General features: G+C 46.1%; 1 protein-coding gene across 1 annotated transcript in view; it reads right to left on the bottom strand.

The window, feature by feature from the left end:
* Window positions 1-5,420: 5,420 nt before the first annotated feature.
* The window catches only part of LOC146190211 (uncharacterized), a 42,595-nt gene continuing 26,621 nt past the window's right edge, over window positions 5,421-21,394 (bottom strand). Inside the window, exons 2-3 of the mRNA XM_084599744.1 lie at window positions 5,913-6,112; window positions 5,421-5,804 (exon numbers count right to left, since the gene is read on the bottom strand). Coding sequence (XP_084455870.1) covers window positions 5,421-5,804; window positions 5,913-6,112 — 584 coding nt within the window. The remainder of the gene's footprint in view (window positions 5,805-5,912; window positions 6,113-21,394) is intronic.

The following is a 21,394-nucleotide window of genomic DNA, read 5'->3' as shown; positions in this document are numbered from 1 at the left end:
CGTTTTGCTGTCGCTAATTATAGTTTTGGCCTGTGTGTCAGTGCATTCGAGTGATATTGCGACCACTTAGCTGTGCTAATGTCACGGATGCGTGCTGAGGCCACACTTTTAGGTGCACCTTCTCCATTTACTACTGCCGAGACGACCGCTCCGTATCGTCCACATGATGCATCTACATAAGCAATTTCTTCGACTGCTTTCTGTTCCATTCTTTTAGCGATGGCTTTGGCTCTGTGTTCTCTGCGTTCTTTGTTGTAGTCTGGGTGCATGTTTCGAGGTAAGGGTGGTACTAGTGTATGTTCCCTTATGTTGGGTGGGATAGACGTTTTCGTCTGTGGGCCTCTTTTTGATTGGAGTCCGACCCAGTCTGGAATGGTTCTGACTGTCTCCGTCTGACTTAGTAATTCCAATTGAGCGTTTCTGACAGCTTCGGTGAGTTTTTGCCATGTATTACGATTTCCCATTTTCTTCAGCTTCTCTGTTGACGTGGAGATGGCGAGGCTTATTGCGCGTTTGACGCATTTTCGAATTATGACGTCGATTCTTTCACGTTCTATCTTTTTGAGATTGCGAAAAGGTGTGGCATACCATATGCGACTGATGATGTAGGCCTGTGACAGTCTAAGTAAACAGCGCTCCTTGAGACCGTGTCATCTAAGCACTACTCTCTGAATATGCCCGTAACTTGCGGTTCTCTAACTTTTTGATGTTGTGTTCTGCCCTCTTGCTTGGAGAACCATTCCTAAGATTCTAATTTCCTCTACTTGTGGGACAGTATAGTTTTTCACATTTATCTTTATATGTGCTTTATTTTTCTTCATATAGGGTTGTAGATGAATAGTTCTGATTTTTGTGGTGAACAGGACAGACCGCGTTCCGCAGCGTTCTCGACCACATTATTAGCGACAGCCTGGAGTTTGTTCTCTATCTCTGCGTCAGTACCTTAACCTATCCAGATATTTATGACATCAGCTTACATGCTAAGTTTTAAGCTAACGTGTAAGCCCGATATTTGCTTTAGTTTTGGTGGTAGCCCTCTCATAGCAATGTTAAATAGAAAGGGAGACAAGACGGAGCCTTGTGGCGTTCCCTTGCTACCCAAGGTGACTGTGGGTAATTTGGGGCTTTGAAAGTTCATGGTTTCTTCTCTGTTTGTGAGAAAGCCTTTGATATAGTTATAGGTTCTGGTTCCAACCCCAATCTCTTGGAGACCTTCGAGCACTGCCTTATGCTTGACATTGTCGGAGGCTTTTTCAGGTCTAGTCCGAGAAATCTTTGTCTCCGAAGATTCATATGTGTTATCAGCTTCGTATAGAAGTGAATCGCCTGGTGACGTCCTTACCAGTACTGACGTCATGACCAGTTGTGACGTCGTTATCATTTCCGCTTATTAGACATGGCCGAATGTGTTGTCCTAATGGCGGCACATCTGGTCATGACGTCACCATGTGATGGCGTCCGTCATCTGTCATTACTCATGACTATTTAGATATTACTCATGACTAATTATAACTAGCTAGCGACTAGTTATTCATTACTACTGGTTAGTGATTAGTTATCCATGAGTAATTAATACTAATGAAGGTGTGACATAATCGCGGTGCTTGATACAGCTTATCCGTTAACTCTAGCTAACCAACAACTCTAGTTAACTCTGCGCATACAGCCTCTGCCAAAGCTTCTGCTGACAACGATGAGGCATTAAAGGCTTTCGCCTTAAAATAGATGGTGCAAATAGCACACAAAAATGTCCAACATGCAACTCATGAACATGACAAACCATTTTACTAAATGCAAGGAAGACAATTCAGTCTTTAGTCAGCCAATTTTCGAGATTGGCGGGAAAAGTGTACTCGATGTAGAAAATAAATACTGCTAATGAAGAAAATAAATAAATACTGCGCTCTGATTTACAGCGTAGTATTTATTGCCTAATTGATTGTGATGAAAAATGCCGCTTGACTGATGCAGTGCCATTGTGAAAAAAAAGGGGCAAGACCTCTGTCAAGCTTGCGAGCTTTTAGTCCTGTCTTCTTCTCTAATTTAGAAAACATAAAATGCTGATTGATTGCTTGATCTGAATGGCTGGCATAGGCTTATATAGTCTAACGGCAGTCTCAACTAATGTATTGGCTTCCAGCGATCTTCTCGTCATAAGAATGTGAAAGATGCCAGCACATTATTTTGGTTTGTTTGCTAGCTTTAGCATCTCGATAGCAACATCTTCTATGGGGGATGCCGCATTGCGTAGAATTGCGTAGTTCGTAGAATTTCAACCAGACAGTGTCCCTAGGCGTGCTCAGGCAGCGTTATGTGTACTGTCGCACTACATTTCACATGCCTCAGCATTAGACTCTCTGTCGAGTGGTGGATTTAGGTTACCTATTCGATGAGCCACTGCCAGATTGCACAGTATATATGAAATTAGGTACTGTCAGAGGCCCAAAAAACGTTTGCTCATTCCCAAAGCCTACAGCGGGCGTGGGGCTTGCTCACTTGGTACTCAGCCACTCATATTTTGAGCAATTTCACAAGTTTTGCAGAAATGGTTCCCAACGTCATTATAAATAAAGACAGAGGTCCTCTTTGTTAATACAAGAAGCGCTGAAAATTTCCAAACTTAGTAGGTTTTTATTGCCCTCAAAATCTCCACAGTCTTGCTCTCAACAATGCTTAGCTTGTGTCTACTTTATTCCCGACTATGAGGCAAGCGCAGTAATTGTCACAGCTCTGGAAGGGGTGTGAGACACCTTCTGGAACCGAGGCAAAGGGGTTGCAACTTTGACGCCCATTGTTAGCTGGTTATGTTCAGCGTTGCGAATGAGAGCAGAGCTACGAAGTCAGTGATGAAAAAACAACTTTATATTCTGAGTATTATACACAGGATTATACGACGCAAGCATTTACAGGCATTTAGAACAACACAGTCAAGGCAGCGTACATGAAAAAACTAGCAATTACAAATACATCTGTCAAAATCCTCACTATCAAGCTACATTTAAATTGAATACAGACGTTTAAAACAAGATAAGACGAGTGTAGAAAAAGTTCAGAGGAAATTAGGAAACGGGCATATTATCCGACGAGCGCGGCGGCACTCCGCTCACAAAGACGACGCTAATGGGAAGCTCTCAAAGGCGATGGTCCTTCCGGAGCCCTGGGGCGAAGTCTTCGTAGTGCGATGCGGCGGCGGTTCGGGGAGCCCGGAGTGTTCAGAGGCGAGAGGCGCACTGCCGTTGGGTCCGAGTCGGCTTCTTTTCTAGCCATCGCGGTTGACAATGCACAACGCACGCCCACGCAATATTTCCCTCCCCAAGTCAGGGTCCGTAAAAACAAACACGCACAAGTGCACGCACAGGAAGGCGCACGTAGGCCCCGCAACTTGCACACTGCATGGCCGCCATGTTGCGGATGAAAAAAGCGAGTCACAACCAAATCAACCAAAAGAAGATGCACGTACGCCAACAACTTCGGTCCTGCTAGGGGTCACTTTGCAAAGCAAGCAAGAAGGACGCCCCCCTCTCGAGCACTGCGAGGGAGTTTGTCTAACTGCACGGAAACTATCCCGCGACAAGAACGCGCACGTACGCGTGCTCTTGACATGACCGACAAGACAGAGGCACACAGAATAAACTCATATATCTCAATCCACTCTTCTAGGATACCATATATGGGTAATTGCAATATTATGAAAACACAAATGCTGACACTTTTGTGGCACGGCCACCAGTTTTAGAATACAATGGAATAGTATTCTAAACAAACAAAACGTGGCAAGCAGGACGATAAAACGCATGGACATGCAATATACAATAAGTAGCACATAACAAAACTGAAGTTCAGACAACATAGAGGAACATAAACCATTATTCCATGATGCATGCAATATCATAACCCCTACAGTCGGCTAAGGTTGTCCGCCCCGACGTTCTGGCTACCCTTAATGTTTTGCACGCGGAAATTATACTCCTGGAGGAGCAAACTCCAGTGAAGAACTTGGCTGTCCAGTTGCCTACTCTTCTGTATATATGCCAGTGGCTGAACAAGGAATTCGACACCATACAGATATGTAGATAACTTTTGAACTCCCCAGACCAAAGCGAGGCACTCTCGTTCGATAGTGCTGTAGGCAACCTCCCTAGCGAGTAACTTTCGGCTCGCATACGCGGTAGGGTGCAGCGTTCCCTCGTATGGCTGCAGGAGCACAGCGCCTAAGCTAGTGTCGGAAGCGTCGGTGCGCAGAACGAAGGACTCATTGAAGTTCGGCAGCCGCAAAATAGGGAGATTGGATAATACAGTGCTTGAGCTTGCGGAAGGCGTCCTCATGCACGGGCTCCCATTGCACAGCGTTACTTTCTCCCTTCCGTGTGAGCTGGGTGAGGGGTGCACTTATCTCTGCATAATAAACTCCCTGTAATAGCTGGTCAATCCGAGGAACGCTCGCAACTGGCGCTTGGTCCTTGGTGACACGGCCGCTTGTATCTTGTCCAGAGATTTTCCCAGGGGTGCCAGCTTGCCTGCTTCTATTCGGTGACTGAGGAAATCAATTTCCGTTATCCCAAGTTCACACTTGATGGGTCGCACTGTAAGCCCGGCCACTTCGATTCTTTCAAAAAACGGTTGCAACGTAGCAACGTGTTTTCCCAGGTTGCGCTGGCCACGAGTATGTCATCGTATTAGTGCTCTACTCCGCGAATGCCGCCGACCACGTTGCGCATCAGTTTGGCGAAAACTGCGGGCTCTGTATTCATGCCGAACGGCATGAAGCGGAACTGGTAGAGTCTGGAAGTAGTTGAAAACGCCGTCTTAGCCTCGTCGTCGTTAGACAGCGGGATCTGCCAGTATCCCTTTACGAAGTCCACCTTTGAAAAATATCTGTTGTCTCCCGCTGTGGCAAAAACAGTACCGGCTCTGGGCATGGGCTCCGAGTCTCCGATAAGAACATCATTCAGCCTCTGAAAGTCGATACAAAGGCGATTACTTCCACCCGGCTTTTTCACTAAGAGTACGGGAGATTTATATGGGGAAACTGACTTTTCAACAATTCCCAGCCTCTCCATTTCTTGCACTTCGCTCTCGATGCCTTGCCGTGTTGCGAACGGTAGAGGGTACTGCTTAACGTGAACGGGTGCGGTTGTCGTGAGAGGAAGATTGCACTCCATCAATTTTGTTTTCCCAGGCACATTGCAAAAATTAGCAGGGTGCCTCTCCATTGTGGATAAAAGGAGCTGTTTCTTCGCGGCATCGAGGTACGGCGATAGCTTCACACCTGCTACTCCCTCCGGTTTTTCAAATTCTGGAACCGGAAGCTTACTGTAATCCTCAGTTTCTATCATGCTACTGATCACTAGGCACAGTCTGTTGGCGGGTGCGTCTCCCCTCTCTTCGTACTTTTTCAGCATGTTTGCGTGAAACATCTTTTACCCGCTTGACGTCTCGATGACGTAATCGGGGCCCCCTTTCCTGGCGGTGACCTCGAATGGGCCCTTCGACTGCAGCAACAGCTTGTTACTATCAGTTCGCAGCAGCACTAACACCTTGTGGCCAGGTTCGAAGTTTCGGTTCTTCGCCTTGCGGTCATAGAACTTCCTATAACGTGTTCCTGCCTTCTCCAGTTGCTCATGCGCTAAGCGACACGTTTCTTCCAGTCTGTTTCGGAGATCGAGTACGCATTCGTAAGGGGTCTTTGCCTCTTCGTCTAAGGTCTCGTTCGTCCACACCTCCTTTAGGATGGCCAGTGGCCCACGCACGTGTCGACCGTAGATGAGCTCAAACGGCGAAAAACCTAGGCTGGATTGGGGAACCTCCCAGTAGGCAAAAAGACGAGGGGCTAGGTACCGATCCCAGCATTTTGGCTTCTAAGCGCGCATTCGCTTCAGCATTAGCTTCAACGTGCCGTTAAATTTATCCACCAGCCCGTTAACCATGAGATGGTATGGAGTGGTGCGCAGCTGACGGATGAAGAGCAGTCGTGCCACTTCCTTCATCAATTCTGAGGTGAAGTTTGTGCCACGATCGCCGAGTACCTTGTGAGGGACACCGAAACGCGAAAACATTGCCACCAGAGCTACGGCCACACGCTCGGATTCTATGCTTGGAAAAGCCATTGCATCTGGATAACGGGTGGCATAGTCGATTACAGTCAAGATGGACCTGTTACCCTGTTTAGACGGGGGGTAGATTGGCCCGATATCAATGGCCACCCATTTGAAGGGGGTGTCAAAGACTAGTGCCTTCCCCAGGGGCACGCGTGGCACTCTCCCCTTCGGCGAGGTACGCTGACAGATATCGCATGATGCCACAAATCTCCTAACATCCGCCGTGATGCCAGGCCAGAAAAAACTCTTCTAAAATTCGCTCTTTTGTTTTCTGAGCACCCAGATGTCCTGCAATTACGCTGTCATGCGCCATCTTGAGTACTGTTTCTCGGTGCCTTTCGGGAACGACTAGCTGTCGCACCTGCCGTCCGTCTTTCTCTGTGTAGCATCGGTACAAAAGACCGCCTTCCTTCTTGAACAAGATGCCGCTCTCACCATTCCGACACTTTAAATTCTTGCCAATTTGTGTGAAGCATGAGCGCAATGATTAATCTTTTTCTTGATCAGCCGCATAGCTTTCTCCATCCCCTAATTGCCTTTCAGTGTCCGGAGTGGCAAGTTTCTGGAACTTTTGAGGCCCCTTTGCGTCCTGAGCACGAATTACTACGGCGGCGGTGGTTTCAGCGACCAGAACTGTTTCCAAAGTGGTCCTTTCGATTATTTCAACGAAATCGTCAGAAGCCCTGGCACCTTCTATATTACCCAGGATCAGGTCGTATATTGGATTCTGCATGCACAGTGCTACAAGATTTCCGCTGTAATAAGGAGTCTGGACCTGCACCTGCGCTTCTGGGAGAATCTTCACTGTTCCGTCGACGAGATATACGGGATTACTCGTCCCCGTTAGCTGGTCTTCAGATTACAAAATCTCTCCGGATAATCACGGTGTTGCAACAGGTGTCACGCAACACAGTGATTGTCTTCCTGTCCAAACTTCTCGCTACTACGGGTAACCCTTCTACTAAAAACTTCTGCCGCGTCGTTCGCACCGCGTTGACAACGGGAATACAGCTACAATTCTTCAACTCAACCTAGCCGTCGCAAATGTTTTCTTCTACTTCTCTCGGAGGGGAATACACACAGGCTGCCTAGGTTTCATCAGGTGCCCCATGCCGACACACATTCGCTTTATGCCCTCTTCGGCCACATTTGAAGCAGTGGGGGATATGGTTGTCAGAGACACTGCTCCGGCAGTGCGCGGCATTGTATTCCGCCCGGCCGCAGAGATAACATCTCAACGCTCCCCTCTCGCCGGCCTTCCTTTCGTCGCCTCCCACTTTGTTCGCTTCCTCCCGGCTTTCTTTCCTTCCCCTCGCTAAGTTCACATCGCCTTGCGCCTCCAAGAATTGATCAGCGAGGTTGATCATGTCTTGCAAATTTCTGCCTTCCATCATTTTAAGTACACTGACATGCTGGCGTGACAACTGCTCAGAAATTGCTCTTTAATCAACAGCTCACGAAGCGACTTGTACTCTAGGGGGGTTTCGGACCACTCCACCCAGCGGTCTAAGTAATGGCTTAGACGCGCTGCGTATTGTGGGGCTGTTCGCCGTCGGCTCGTTTGCCACCCCTGAATTTCTCACGGAAACCCTCGACCGTAAATCTGAAACACTTCAAGAGCGCCGCCTTCACTTTCTAGTAATCGGAGGCGTCTTCCGGCGTGAATCGCCTGAAACCATTCAACGCCTCACCACTTGCTTAATGCCGTCGCCCATTGGTCTTCAGGCCACTTCTTGCTACGGGCTATGCCCTCAAACCGCCTGATGTAGGCATCTATAGGTCGTCCTTTCTCTTGTCAAAGGAAACAAGCATTCTGCTGGGGTGGAGTCGGAAACTGGGTTCCGCTGCTACGTCGCTACCATCATCCCTTACTACGGACTCATCTCCCGCCTATTGAAGTTCTAATCTTAGCTGAAGAAGCCTGGCTTCGAGTTAACCAGCTTCTTTTGCTGCCGCGCGTTCCTGTTCCGTGGTTTGTCTAGCGAGGGACCTTTCCTACCTCTGCCCAGCTTGCTCATCCTCTATCCATTTTCTCAGTTTCACTCCTGAGAGACCTAACTGTCCACCTATGGATACTAATTTCTCTAGATACATTTCACAAGTGCATAGGAACTACCAAAAAACCTAAAACATCTATCAGCAATGCACACTTCTCAAATGTCACCCTTCGATATCACTTCATGATTCGAGGCTCGGTCTCCTTCCACAACGCTTACTTGTTACGTCAAAGTACCTGTCGCAGACGCCAGAATATGTCACGGCTCCGGAAGGGGTGCGAGACACCTTCTCGAACAGAGGCAAATGGGTTGGAACTTTGACGCCCAGCGTTAGTCGGTTATGTTCAGCGTTGCGAATGGAACAGAGCCACGAAGTCAATGATGGAAAAACAACTACATATTCTCAGTATTATACACAGGATTATAGGACGCAATCATTTACAGGAATTTAAAACAACACAGTTAAGGTAGCGTACATGAAAAAACTAGCAATTACAAATACATCAGTCAAAATTCACACTATCAAGCTACATGCAATTTGGACACAGACGTTTAAAACAAGATAAGACGAGTGTAGAAAAAGTGTTCAGAGGAAATTAGGAAACGGGCATATTGTCCGACGATCGCGGCGGCACTCCACTCACAAAGACGACGCAGATGGGGAGCTCTCGAAGGCGATGGTCCTTCGGGAGCCCTGGGGCAAAGTCTTCGTGGTACGATGCGGCGGCGGTTCGGGAATCCTGGAGTACTTGGACGCGAGAGGAGCACTGCCGTTGGGTCCGAGTCGGCTTCTTTTCCAGCCGTCGGCTGACAATGCACAAGACACGCCCACGCAATAGCTCCCTCCCCAAGTCAGGGTCCGTAAAAACAAACACGCATAAGTGCACACACAGGAAGGGGCACGTAGGCCCCGCGACTTCCACACTGCATGGCCGCCATATTGCAGATGAAAAAAGCGAGTCACAACCAAAAGAGGATGCACGTACGCCAACAACTTCGGTCCTGCTAGGGGTCACTTTGCAAAACAAGCAGGAAGGACGCCCCGCTCGCGCAGTGCGAGGGGATTTGTCTAACTGCACGGAAACTATCCCGCGACGAGAACGCGCACGTACGCGTGCTCTTGACAGGACAGAGGAATAGAGAATACACTGACATATCTCAATCAACTCTTCTAGAATACTACATATGGTTAATTGCAATATTATGAAAACATAAATGCTGCCACTTTTGTGACAGTAATTGTCAATGGAAGCTCTGCTGAGCAAGAGATAATATGCGAGCGGGAATATTAAAACAAGGCCAATTAATGAACAAAAAGATTAAATTTTATACTTGCTCAATAGTCGGCTTCATGAAACGTGTATATTTCTCGAAACGAAGAAGAAATATGCTGGACACTTCTAGACGTTTTAGCACCCTTATCATCGTTTATTTGACTTAGGTGGTTCCTGTTTTGCCTCCAGCCCCACTCCCGAGCCCCTTTTTTTGCTGTTGTTAACTCGTTGCTGTTGTTTTAGCCACGTTTCGTCTGACATGGATTTTAGCATTTTTTTTATTCCCGAGTGGCCCTTTACGCCACCCGCGTTCGCACGTTTTCTTATCTTTATTTACATTTATCGCACGGCGTCGACTCTATCTACTTTATCGCGACGACGGTGTGTATTTTTCCTGCTATCGCTCCTCAATTTGTCACCTTCTTCCTTTCGCCTTTATATTCTTCTGCGCCCTTTAATAAAGACTAGTTATTAGTCAGCCTGGTGTCCTGTTCTCTTCCTTGCGTCTTTATTTATCTTTAGGCTAACATAACTGTTTACATTTACCGTTACTATGAACCATGTTACCATGTTAACCGTTGACATGAGCAAACTAGCTCAGATCCAGAAGGTCCTGCAGCTTCTTGTGCAGGGGAGCAACTAAGAGTGGAAACTTTTTCCGAGCGAAATGATACGAAGGAGGTACCTGGTGAATTTGCCAGCTCGCTTCTTTTTCCTAGAAATGAATTCCTTGTTTCACAGGCGTGAGGGTGCTGTGCAATCTGGGAAGAAGCTGATGGTCTTTGAGCGGCTCTTTGTTGGGAATCAAGCAGTAAAGTTTAGACTGAATTATCACACTAATGTACTCTAGCACGGTAACGTGTGCAAACCTGATTATTGTGGCCGCGCAGGAGGTACAATCATAAAGGGTGAATCGAACGAGATATGAAACGAGACAGCGCCATAGAAATTAGGAAAACTTCACCGATGATCACTATGCTCGGTAAATGTAAATTCTACTGCAGCATTTTAAGTCTTTTGGCTTCGCGCTATACTGTGGCAAACAGTTTTAGAGAGCAGTATAGATAATCCCAGTTAGAGAGCAGTTTTATTTCATGCACATACTCGCTCTTCATGTTAAATTCCTTCCACGTTTTTGGCTGCGACAGAAGAAGGCTTGTATTCAGAGAAGCGAAGGGAGCTATAATGTGCGTCCTGCAGCACATTGATTACAAGAATAAGTATAATCTCTGGAGACTTTTTCAACCTTTGATAATGGGGTCAATATTCAACTGCAAAATTTCAAGCCATCTACATCGAAGGTATCGCCCGCTCTCTGAACGTTGTCAGATATGGATATTGTTGGAATGCTTGAGCTGCGAATATGGTCTTTGAAAGCTCAACGGGAAAATTTTTGCACTATAAAAATCTTTATTTGGCGGCGCTGTACATGGTACAGCAGCCAAAATTACTTTATTTTTTTTTTTAAATTAACAAATACACAGATAGCGGCTGCATGTGGTGCAAAAGGAAACGATAGCGAAATTCGAAGGCTACTGAAAGAGCATTCAACTACTTACATAGGTTGAACCATATTGCTGGATCATAAAACTAGAAAGTTACCTCACCTTTGACCTTAGAGGTTTTTAATTTCGCGTTGGTGTAATTTTCTCGTATTCCGATATGAAGGAAATGCTGGTTGTGTCATTCATTTTTTTATTCGTCTAATGAGTTATCTGTATCAAGTACATGTTCTCCGACTGGCCATAAAACCCCCATGAAATGACAGCATTGAGTGAGCTCTAAGAGTCTTAAAATACAAATTCCTATGCGGTAAAAAACGATCACCGCCGTATATGTGCGGTAGCGGTGCCAATAACGCCTCTTTGACGGCGTTCTGTGCGGCATGCAGTCTAGCCAGGACCTCCCTGCTAAAGCCACCTAGCAAAACCAATGTGTTAGTACTGCTTTGCACCTTCCTAAACTGTATTATGTTCACAAAACTTCCAGAAATAGCAGCCACATGTCTTACTGTTTATGGCTGTATATAAGGCGACATTTGTTGCGCTTCGAGCATAGCAGGCGTCGCGGGAGCCTAGTGAAATTCACTGTGTGACGCTATACCAGCTTCTATTATTAATTGCTCTTTTGAACTTGCGTTGGCAGACATGAACATGTTTAAACTACAATTTTATTTTATTTTCAAACTTAAGCTCTCCATGTGAAAATTGGAGATTTTACTTAATTTTATTTAGTCTTTCATGTATCTACTCTCATTGACATAATTCCCACAAGCGGCGTCCTATGTTGCGACGTTTCGCTATCTTATATCCTGAACAAACAATGTTCAAAACATGTTGCCTCGGCAGAGAAAATCTGTTTCCTTGTTTTTATACTTTTCTTCTCTGTAATAATTATTGCTCTAGCGTTATTGAAGAGCGTGCCTATTACGAAAGGCATGGTTATTGAATATCGATACCGAAAAATAATGTTGAAGGACAATGTTTCGCAATATATATTCAGAAAACCCCTCTCGGCCCGTGTACTTGGGTTTCGACCGTCCCCGCCCATATAAAAGGCAATAACCAGAGTTATATTAGAGATGCCATAATGCAAGCTCTTGAAAAGACAAAGTTGACACGGCGAATTCCTCGCCGTCGCTTTGGCCTTTCGCGAGCGCTTGGGCTCCTCGAGACGAAGAAGCCGAAGTTTTGGTGTTGAGCCTCTGGTCTGATCTAGCTCACTGCCGCTTTGCGACTTCTGCTAAGACCTGACCCCGTGATATCTGTTGAAGGTGTGCTGGGTAACGCAACCCATGCTCCACAACCCCCAGGTAGCCGCGATTGCAGCCCTCAAGGATTCCCTAGCATTGAGATTACGCCAACCCGCCAGGGTAGCCGACGGCTTCGAGGTCCTGAGCCGGAGTTTTCCCCTCTCACACTCCGATAACCGATGGGACGTCATTGCTACGGATTACCTGAGACGATACGTGGAAGCCTCCGATCTACCTAACGGTACTGCCCTAGAGGTTGCAAAGTTTTTCATCTATTCCGTTGTCCTGCGTCATCGCGCACCTGAGATTTTGATCACTGACAGAGGTGCCGCATTCACAGCCGAATTGCTGCAGCAGTTTGATTCAAAGTCATACAAAACACAGGAAGACGACACCATACCATCCTCAAACGAACGGCTTTACCTCAAGGCTGAACAAGAGAATCCCTGACATGATTTCACTGTACATACGTCCACGCGGAGCACAAAACATGAAATCATGTGCTATCACTTTCGCTTACAATACGGCGGTCCAGGAAACAATGAACATGTCCCCTTTCCGCCTAGTCTACGGCCGCGAAGTGACCACAATGATTGACGCCATGTTACCACATCTGGACAACGACAATCAGCACGATGATGTTCATACCTTTCTACACCTCGCCGAAGAGGCCCGTCAGCTAGCCAGGCTGCGAATTCAGAACCAGCAACGCCGAGATGCCCAACGATACAAATTCCGACGCCGTGATGCTCAGTACGCAATTGGAGACAGCTGTGTGGGTCTGGTTTTCGATACGCCGACGGAGCCTCACCGATAAACGCCTCTGCCGATACTTCGGACCGTACAAGGGGATAAGACCAGATTACGAAGCCGTTTCGGATGGCTTCCAAAAGTCTCGACGCTCCGCGCTTCCTGAGGTGGTCCACGAGGTCCGCGTGAAACCCTATTACGACCGAAACAGTTGACATTTGTGTTTGTGTGTGTGTGCAGGTATGTGAGCTCAGCGACTGCCTCCCGTGCTACTTTTTTTTTCTCTCAAATTCAACCTCCCAGCTTATTTATTTACCCGGGGGGTCAATGACACGGCGCATTCCCTGTCGTCGTTTTGGGATTTCGCGAGCGCTTGGGCTCCTCTAGACGAAGAAGCCGAAGTTTTAGTGTTGAGCCGTCGGCCTGACCTAACTTGGTGCCGCTGTGTGACTTCTGCTAATACCTGACCCCGTGACAATATAACGCCAAGGTACCCGCCTTACCACAACTGGAGCCGCTAAACCTTCCTATTGCTTTGATCTAGAGAAGAATAGTCTATGAAATAAATATCCAAATCAGCCAATGCACTTTGACTTTCGAGATCCACAGTTCAATCATAAACAGTGGCTACAATAACAGCGAACACTGAGAGGCGAATACTCATCTTTGAGACAATGTTTTTGTTTTTGTGTCATTGTACACCAGATGTATAACTGCTGCCGAGCGCTGCCACTAAAGCCTTGCTTGGCTTCGACGTGCCCGCATTAATACAAACAAGTTGAAATAAGTAATAATATTATTAGCGGGATTATGAGTGCTATCTTGTCTCTTTAAAGACGGATGCCTCGAATCGTCCTACTGAGGTATGACGATACGTTCCAATAAATCTGATTCACGCATTAACTTGGTTAGCCCTGCAAGCATGGAATCTAACTACACGAACAAGTACTGCATTTGACAGGTATTCGCAGATTATGGCTAACAGGCTACGGGAATCGCTCATGAGGAAAGAATATAACAGTTGCACCTTACCAGTACTTAGTTATGGGGCTGAAAGGTGGATGCCAACGAAAACGGTTCTACATAAGTTGAGGACAACGCAGATAGCGACGAAACAGAATACGGTAGCTGTAAATGTACGAATAGAAAGCGTGCACATTAGGTCAGATAAATAAGCTGAGTTAAGGATATTCTAGGGGAAATGCAGACATAATAAGCCAACGCCCTAAGTTTCAGGATTAAATATCGGCATCCTGATTATTAAGGATTCTTCTGTTACCCCTGTATGATATATATATATATATATATATATATATATATATATATATATATATATATATATATATATATATATATATATATATATATATATATATATATATATATTTATATATATATATATATATATTGTGGGACAGCACTTGCACAAAACGTCTGTTCTATTCCAGAACCAGCTGGCACACAGCGCGCGACGCTCCGAGCAGCAGTCAGCGATGATGATGATGATGGATCTATACAGATGAAAGAGGTGAAAGTTGACGCGTTGCGCTCACACAAATCCCCCCGACAAAAGAGCGGCCACCCTGGTCGCTGATTACAGGGATCAGGGACGACGGGCATAGGGCTTCATGCGCGAGACGTGGACGATCTCTTCGGAGCGACGACGTCGATCTGCGACGGTGTGCGAGGGAATAACGCGATAGTTCACCGGAGACGTTTGTTGGAGTACTGTATTAGGGCCAATGTAACGATGGAGAAACTTCTCACACAGGCCAGGAAAGCGGATTGGTGTCCACAGGAGAACTTCATCACCGGGGTAAAAGGCGGGAGTTCGATGGCGTTGATCATACAGGGCCTTGCGTTCTTGTTGAGCATCTTCAGTGTTCAAACGGGCAAGTTGGCGACACTGGGCCATACGAGTGGCAAACTCTTCGCCCAGAGATTCAGACGTAGAGGGAGCAGAGAAGAAAGTAGTGTCCAGTACTGTCGATGGTTGACGGCCATAAACTAAAAAGAAAGGGCTATAACCAGTAGTGCGCTGAACAGCGGAATTGTAGGCGTAGGTGACGAAAGGTAAAACATTGTCCCAGTTCTGGTGATCAGGAGCGCTATACATGGATATCATGTCGGACAAAGTGCGATGAAACCGCTCGATGAGTCCGTTGGTCTGAGGGTGGTAGCTAGAAGAAGTCTTATGGACGGTGTTGGCTGCGCGCAGTACTTCCTCAAGGACTTGAGAAAGAAATGTCTTTCCACGGTCGCTAATGAGAATACGAGGAGCACCATGACGCAGAACTATCGCACGCAGGAAAATATCGGCGACTTCAGAGGCGGCACCGGAGCGAAGAGGTGCGGTTTCAGCGTACCGCGTTAGATGGTCGATGGCAGTGACAACAAAACAGTTGCCGTCTGACGTCAAAGGGAGAGGACCAAACAAGTCAATGGCGACCGTGTCAAAAGGCACAGATATGCAAGGTAGAGGTTGCAGTAGGCCAGCAGGAGGGGATGTTGAACGCTTGCGATGCTGGCAAGACGGACATGATGAAATGTATTTGGCGACGCTGGCAGAAAGCCCAGGCCACAAGTAGCGGCTCTTGATACGGTCGTAAGTTTTAAAGTGGCCTAAATGTCCAGCAGTGGGGTCGTCGTGGTAAGCCTCCATAATTTTAAAACGAAGGGAGCGAGGGGCAACGGGTACCCAGCGTTGACCCGTAGGGTGATAAACGTCGCGGTAAAGTGTTCCATGGTGAAATCGGAACCGACGAAGCTGACGGCGCAAGCGACTGTTTGGGACAACTGATTCTCCACGGAGGCGAGCGATGATTGTGCGGCAGTAAGGGTCAGTCAGCTGCAGGGACGAGAAATAAGCATTGTTCTCAAGTGGAGCTATAGCGATGGGTGCAACATTCAGGTGGCCAGCAGAAGGCTGACTCGGATGGCAGCAGGGAGAGGAGACCGTATGTGGGGCCGCGTCAGTAGGTAGCAATGGGCAGCGGGAGAGGGCGTCAGCGTCGAGGTGTTTTCGCCCAGATTTATAAGTGATGGTGAAGGTGTATTCTTGAAGACGTAGTACCCAGCGACCCAGTCGACCCGATAAGTTCTTCAGCGATGACAGCCAACAGAGTGCGTGATGGTCTGTGACAATGGTGAAGTGGCGGCCATACAAATAAGGTCGAAATTTTTGAACCGACCAAACAACGGCGAGGCACTCTTGCTCGGTAATAGTATAGTTACGCTCAGCTGCCGTAAGCGTAAGACTGGCGTATGCGACGACTTGCTCTTCAGACACTGCGTTGCGTTGCAAGAGAACCGCGCCAATACCGTGGCCACTGGCGTCTGTGCGAAGTATGGTGGGCGCGTCAGCGTCAAAATTTCCATCTATGAGGGAGCCACCATCACTGGGGTCTTGCACGAGGCGGCAGGACTGTAACTGGTCCAGACGTTGACATGTGGATGTGATGTCTGATACGGACGACGGGTTTTTAAACACGAAGGCATTGATAGCAGAAGTGTTGATGCCCTTAATTAAGTGGCGAACACGCTCAGATGCAGGCATAGCAGCGTCGACACGGCGACAAAGGGCCAGAACGTCCTCGATATACGACGTATAGGACTCGCCGGGCTGCTGGAGACGAGCGTCAAGTTTTTTCTTTGCCTTCTCTGAGCGACCAACCGGAGAGCCGAAAATTTTCTTTAGCTGGTCCGTGAATGTAGGCCAGTCAGCGATGTCATCCTCCTGATTGAGGAACCAGGTTTTGGCGACGTCAGCCAAGTAGAAGACGACGTTGAGCAGTTTATGAGCGTCATCCCAGCGGTTAAATGCACTGACCCTGTTGTAGTTGTCGAGCCAGTCGTCGACATCTTCACCGCGAAGGCCAGCAAAGATTTGGGGATCGCGCTGGCGGCCGGTGACAGTCCAGGCAGGGGCAGCCGCAGTAGGAGGAGGAGACGCCGGGGGTGAGCGAGCACCGTTGCCCTCATCCAAAGCACAGGGCCGTTGACGCAAGCGAAGGCCTGAACGGAGCTCCAGGGAGAACGGTAGGTGGGTCTAAAGCGAGAGGTGGGGAATACGAATCGCACCTCCACCACTTGTGGGACAGCACTTGCACAAAACGTCTGTTCTATTCCAGAACCAGCTGGCACACAGCGCGCGACGCTCCGAGCAGCAGTCAGCGATGATGATGATGATGATGGACCTATACAGATGAAAGAGGTGAAAGTTGACGCGTTGCGCTCACAATATATATATATATATATATATATATATATATATATATATATATATATATATATATATATATATATATATATATATATATATATATATATATATAGGCGGGCATATAGCCGCTAAGTTTCCCCATCAATCCAACATAATTAGGCTAGATGGAGCAAGTCTGTCTGCAACTGCAAAACAAAACCACCAATATAGTGAAAATGTGCCCCCAGCTCAGCCGTCATAAACACCATCAAAAGTATACATGAACAGACGCCAGAAATTACTCTCATCAATGGCAATGATCATACACTGGTAATGGGAAGGCAAAACAAGGTGCTATCTAAGTCGCCAAAGGGATCAAGTAAACCTTTAAAAGCAGTAGCAAACATTTGTTCAATATTTTTGCAAATCGCCAGTTTATAAAATCTGCACACTGGTGGAAGGGATCTCTTTCGCGTACGTTTTTTTATAGTACAGCGAAGAGGAACGACTGCCAATTGATAAAATGCGATGACCAAAACTTTCCTTTGCTATTTACTTAGTTATTGTTTTACGAGAATGATTCATGATCAAATCTTTTCGCAAACTCTCAAGCTACAGCTCGACCTTTTTAAAATTTTTATTTTGGTAAAGCACCGACAATACTGCATGTAAAAATTGCACATTCGTTGGGGAGAGACTTAATGCCACTCTTTAATGTCCCTTTATATGACTCATCAACTATTGCCATGGAGATAGAACGTATAGATTTATCATTTTAGCAGCCCTCTGCTAAACCTCTGTCACCGTATTACGGCAAACAGTGAGCAAAATATATTTTCTTGAATAATTATTGTCTAAAATTAGCTTCAATTTGCAATGAATAGTTGCGAAAGTATCTGCGTAACTGTGCCAATTATTTGATCCTGAACTTCATAAACGCTTACTTAAGCGTGATATCGACTTATACACGTTAATGGTACTTTCACAGTCATAAAACTTTGCAAGAGGAAAATTGCTAGTCCAGAAAAACAATTATTGCCTATAGTAAAAGCAATTTTCTTTACCCAGCGCAAGAAATCATACTAATTTTAGCGGGAATGGTGTTTCTCAGAGTATCCAAAGAAGTCTCTCAAGTAATTTGAGCGCATTCAAAGGATTCTTTTGAGTTTTTGAACTTTGACACGATTTTTGTACTTTAGCACTGTTCTCGGCCTAGAGCTACATTGCTGAATTTACGCAAATGTTTCAGTAGATATTCAAAACGTTTAGTGTGGTTTCTGCTGAAAGTTTAACGTCACATGGTGACCCCAGTTATGAGATCCGCTGCGCTAATGAACTTTAGAAATTTGGAGCGCCTCAGCTCCTTGCAGTGCAATCACTCGCGGCAATGCACGGGCGGCTTTTGTTTCACCTCCATTGAAACGCGGTCACCGTGACCGAGATCGAACTCGCGTCCTTGCGATCAGCGGTACAACACTCTAACCACAGTGCTGTCACAGCATAGACTGTAAAATAGCTTTATGCAACAGGTTGCCACTGGAAGATGCTATAATAAATTATTGTAATATCAGTAACTTAATCGATGTGATCCCCATTTTCATCTATATTGTTTTGTTTACATATCCTGAAATGTGCATTCCAAAACCCTCCTCAATGTTCTCGGAAGTGGTCGTTCAAGCAGCTACCGCTTAAACTAACCTTAAAAAAATAGAGTACTGCAGGATCTGCCTTGGAGTAATGCGAAAGCACGGATGCCGCTGCTGGTTGCTTCTAGTTGCTTAATTCTCTTCTTGCTTACCCATTTTAGTCTGTGGTACTTTCAAATTGCTCGCCAATCCCTTCCTATGCCCTCTTTCGACTCTACTTCCGGTTTCGTAACGTCACATCTTTGACGTCACAATAATTCACTTCTTGTATATCCATTTTAGTCTTTCGTTCTTTCAAATTGCGCGCCAAATTCTTCCTATGCTCTTTTAGGCTCTACTTCCGGTTGCTTGACGTCACATACTTGACGTCGTCATCACCAGCCTGACTATACCCACTGCAGGGCGAAGGCTTCTCTCATAATTCTCCACTTGACCCGGTTCTGTGCTAGACCCCTGCGAACTTCTTAACCTCATCGACCCACCTAACTTTCTGCCGTCCCCTACTACGCTTTCCTTCCCTTCGAATCTAGTTTGTTACCCTAAGCGACGATCGGTTATCCTCTCTTCGCACTACATGTCCTGCCCATGTCCATTTCTTCTTCATAATTTCCACTGGAATGTCGGTAACTTGAGTTATTTCTCTGACCCACTCTGCACGCTTCCTTTCTCTTAATGTTACCCTTAACATTTTCCGTTTCATAGTCCTCTGGGTTGTCCTCAACTTAAGTAGAATTCTCTTGGTTAGCCTCCACGTTTCAGCCGCATAGGTGAGTACAGGTAAGATGCAACTGTTGTATACTTTCCTCTTGAGCGATACCGGTAAAAGGCTACTCCTAATCTGCGAGTGCTTGCCAAATGCGCTCCATCCCAATCTTATTCTTCTTGTTATTTCCTTTTCATAGTCTGGATCTGCGGTTACTACCTGTCCTAAGTAGACATATTCGCCTACTACTTCCAGTACTTCGCTACCTAATGTAAACTGCTGTTCCTTCCCGAGGCTGTTGAACATTACCTTAGTCTTCTGCATATTGATTTTCAAGCCTACCTTTCAACTTTTCCTGTCTAGGTCTTCAATCATTATTTGCAGTTCATCCCCCGAGTTGCTTAGCAAGGAAATATCATCAGTAAATAGCAGATTACTAAGGTGTTTTCCATCTACCCTTATCCCTAACTGCTCCCCATTTATTGACGTCAAATTAATTCAATTCTTGTTTGCCAATTTTAGTGTTTGGTAATTTTAAATTGCGTGCAAACTCTTCCTATGCCATTTTTTGGCTCTACTACCGGTTGTGTGACGTCACGTCCTGCAGGTCACCCTAATTGACTGCCGTAATTACCTACTTTAGTCTTCGTTCCTTTCAAATTGCGCTCCAATCCTTTTCTATGCCTTTTTTGGCTCTACTTCAGGTTGCGTAACGTCATATTCTTGACATCACCTTAATTAATTGATTTAAGTATCTGAATGAAATTTGGTACATTAAAATGTGGCGCCAAGCCACTGGCTAATGAGAAAATTTTCGCCTTTTACATATTTTGCCTGTAAATAATTACCTAATTATGTTTTTGGCCTAATTAGTTTTTCGAACACAACATTACACCACCCTTTATCAATCGACACCACTCATTAACTTCTACCACTTCTCAATTACTCACAACTGCTGAGGACACGATTTTGCGTGTTTTGTCTCTAATTAGTTACCTAACTACCTTATTGCCCTATTTTGTCGCACACAACATTACATCACTCTCTATCCATTGACGCCACTCAATAACCTTTACAACTTCTGAATTACTCACTACTGCTGCGAACAAGATTTTGCGTGTTTTGCGTCTAATTAATTACCTAATAAACTCATTGTCCTAATTATTTTTGGGGCACAAAATTGCGTCACCCTCTATCGATTGATACCACTCGGTAACCTCTATCACTTCTCAATTACTCGCAACTGCTGCGGACACAATATTGAAGGCGCGTTCTGGGGACAGAAATCTGTGAACATAGCGAAGTAATGCTTTCGAATTAATAACTAACAAATAACTAAGTAACCAAAATGTTGGATATACGAACTTGTGACGACCTTGAAAATTTCTTATTGTTAGGCACCACGAAGAGATTGAAAACTGCACCTAGGGGAGCTAACCTTGCGCTATGAAGGCCCTCTAAAGCAATCGCTACCTGAATTTGCACTAGACGCTCTAAAGGCAAGCGACCACTCATAACAGCTGTCCCCAACCACGCCGTAGAAACTGTGGAAGCTCTAAATATCTTTTTTAGAGAAAAGCGCCACTATAAATACTGTGCCCTACTTTGGTTTTTATCCTTTCGGACTGTTCGTGTGAAACCTACGTACTTCATAGCCTTTAGTGGCCCGCATGTTTGAAACGGACTGTTTATGGCCTCTTCAAACATCTGTCGCTATGCAACCTATTTCGGCTTGGACAATAACGACTCGGGGCACGTCCAGGATGAGTACTAGATGTACAAAGCGATCGAGACTAGCTACATGAACCGCAGCTAGTACCGAATGAAGTCGGCACCGCGCCGCAAAAGCTCCAACTATAACGGCCTCGCCTCTACGCTCGCGCACTCTCGGCACAGTTGGGGCAATCTACGCGAAACTGCGAATGTGCCAGAAGAGTAGCGGCGAAAGGCGCGGATGTAACGCGTGATCAACC

The sequence above is a fragment of the Amblyomma maculatum genome, chromosome 4, assembly GCF_055883805.1.
Source record: "Amblyomma maculatum isolate TAMU_Amacu chromosome 4, ASM5588380v1, whole genome shotgun sequence".
NCBI lineage: Eukaryota > Metazoa > Arthropoda > Arachnida > Ixodida > Ixodidae > Amblyomma > Amblyomma maculatum.
The sequence above is the reverse complement of the archived record's forward strand: the minus strand, read 5'-3'. Positions and strand labels throughout refer to the sequence as shown.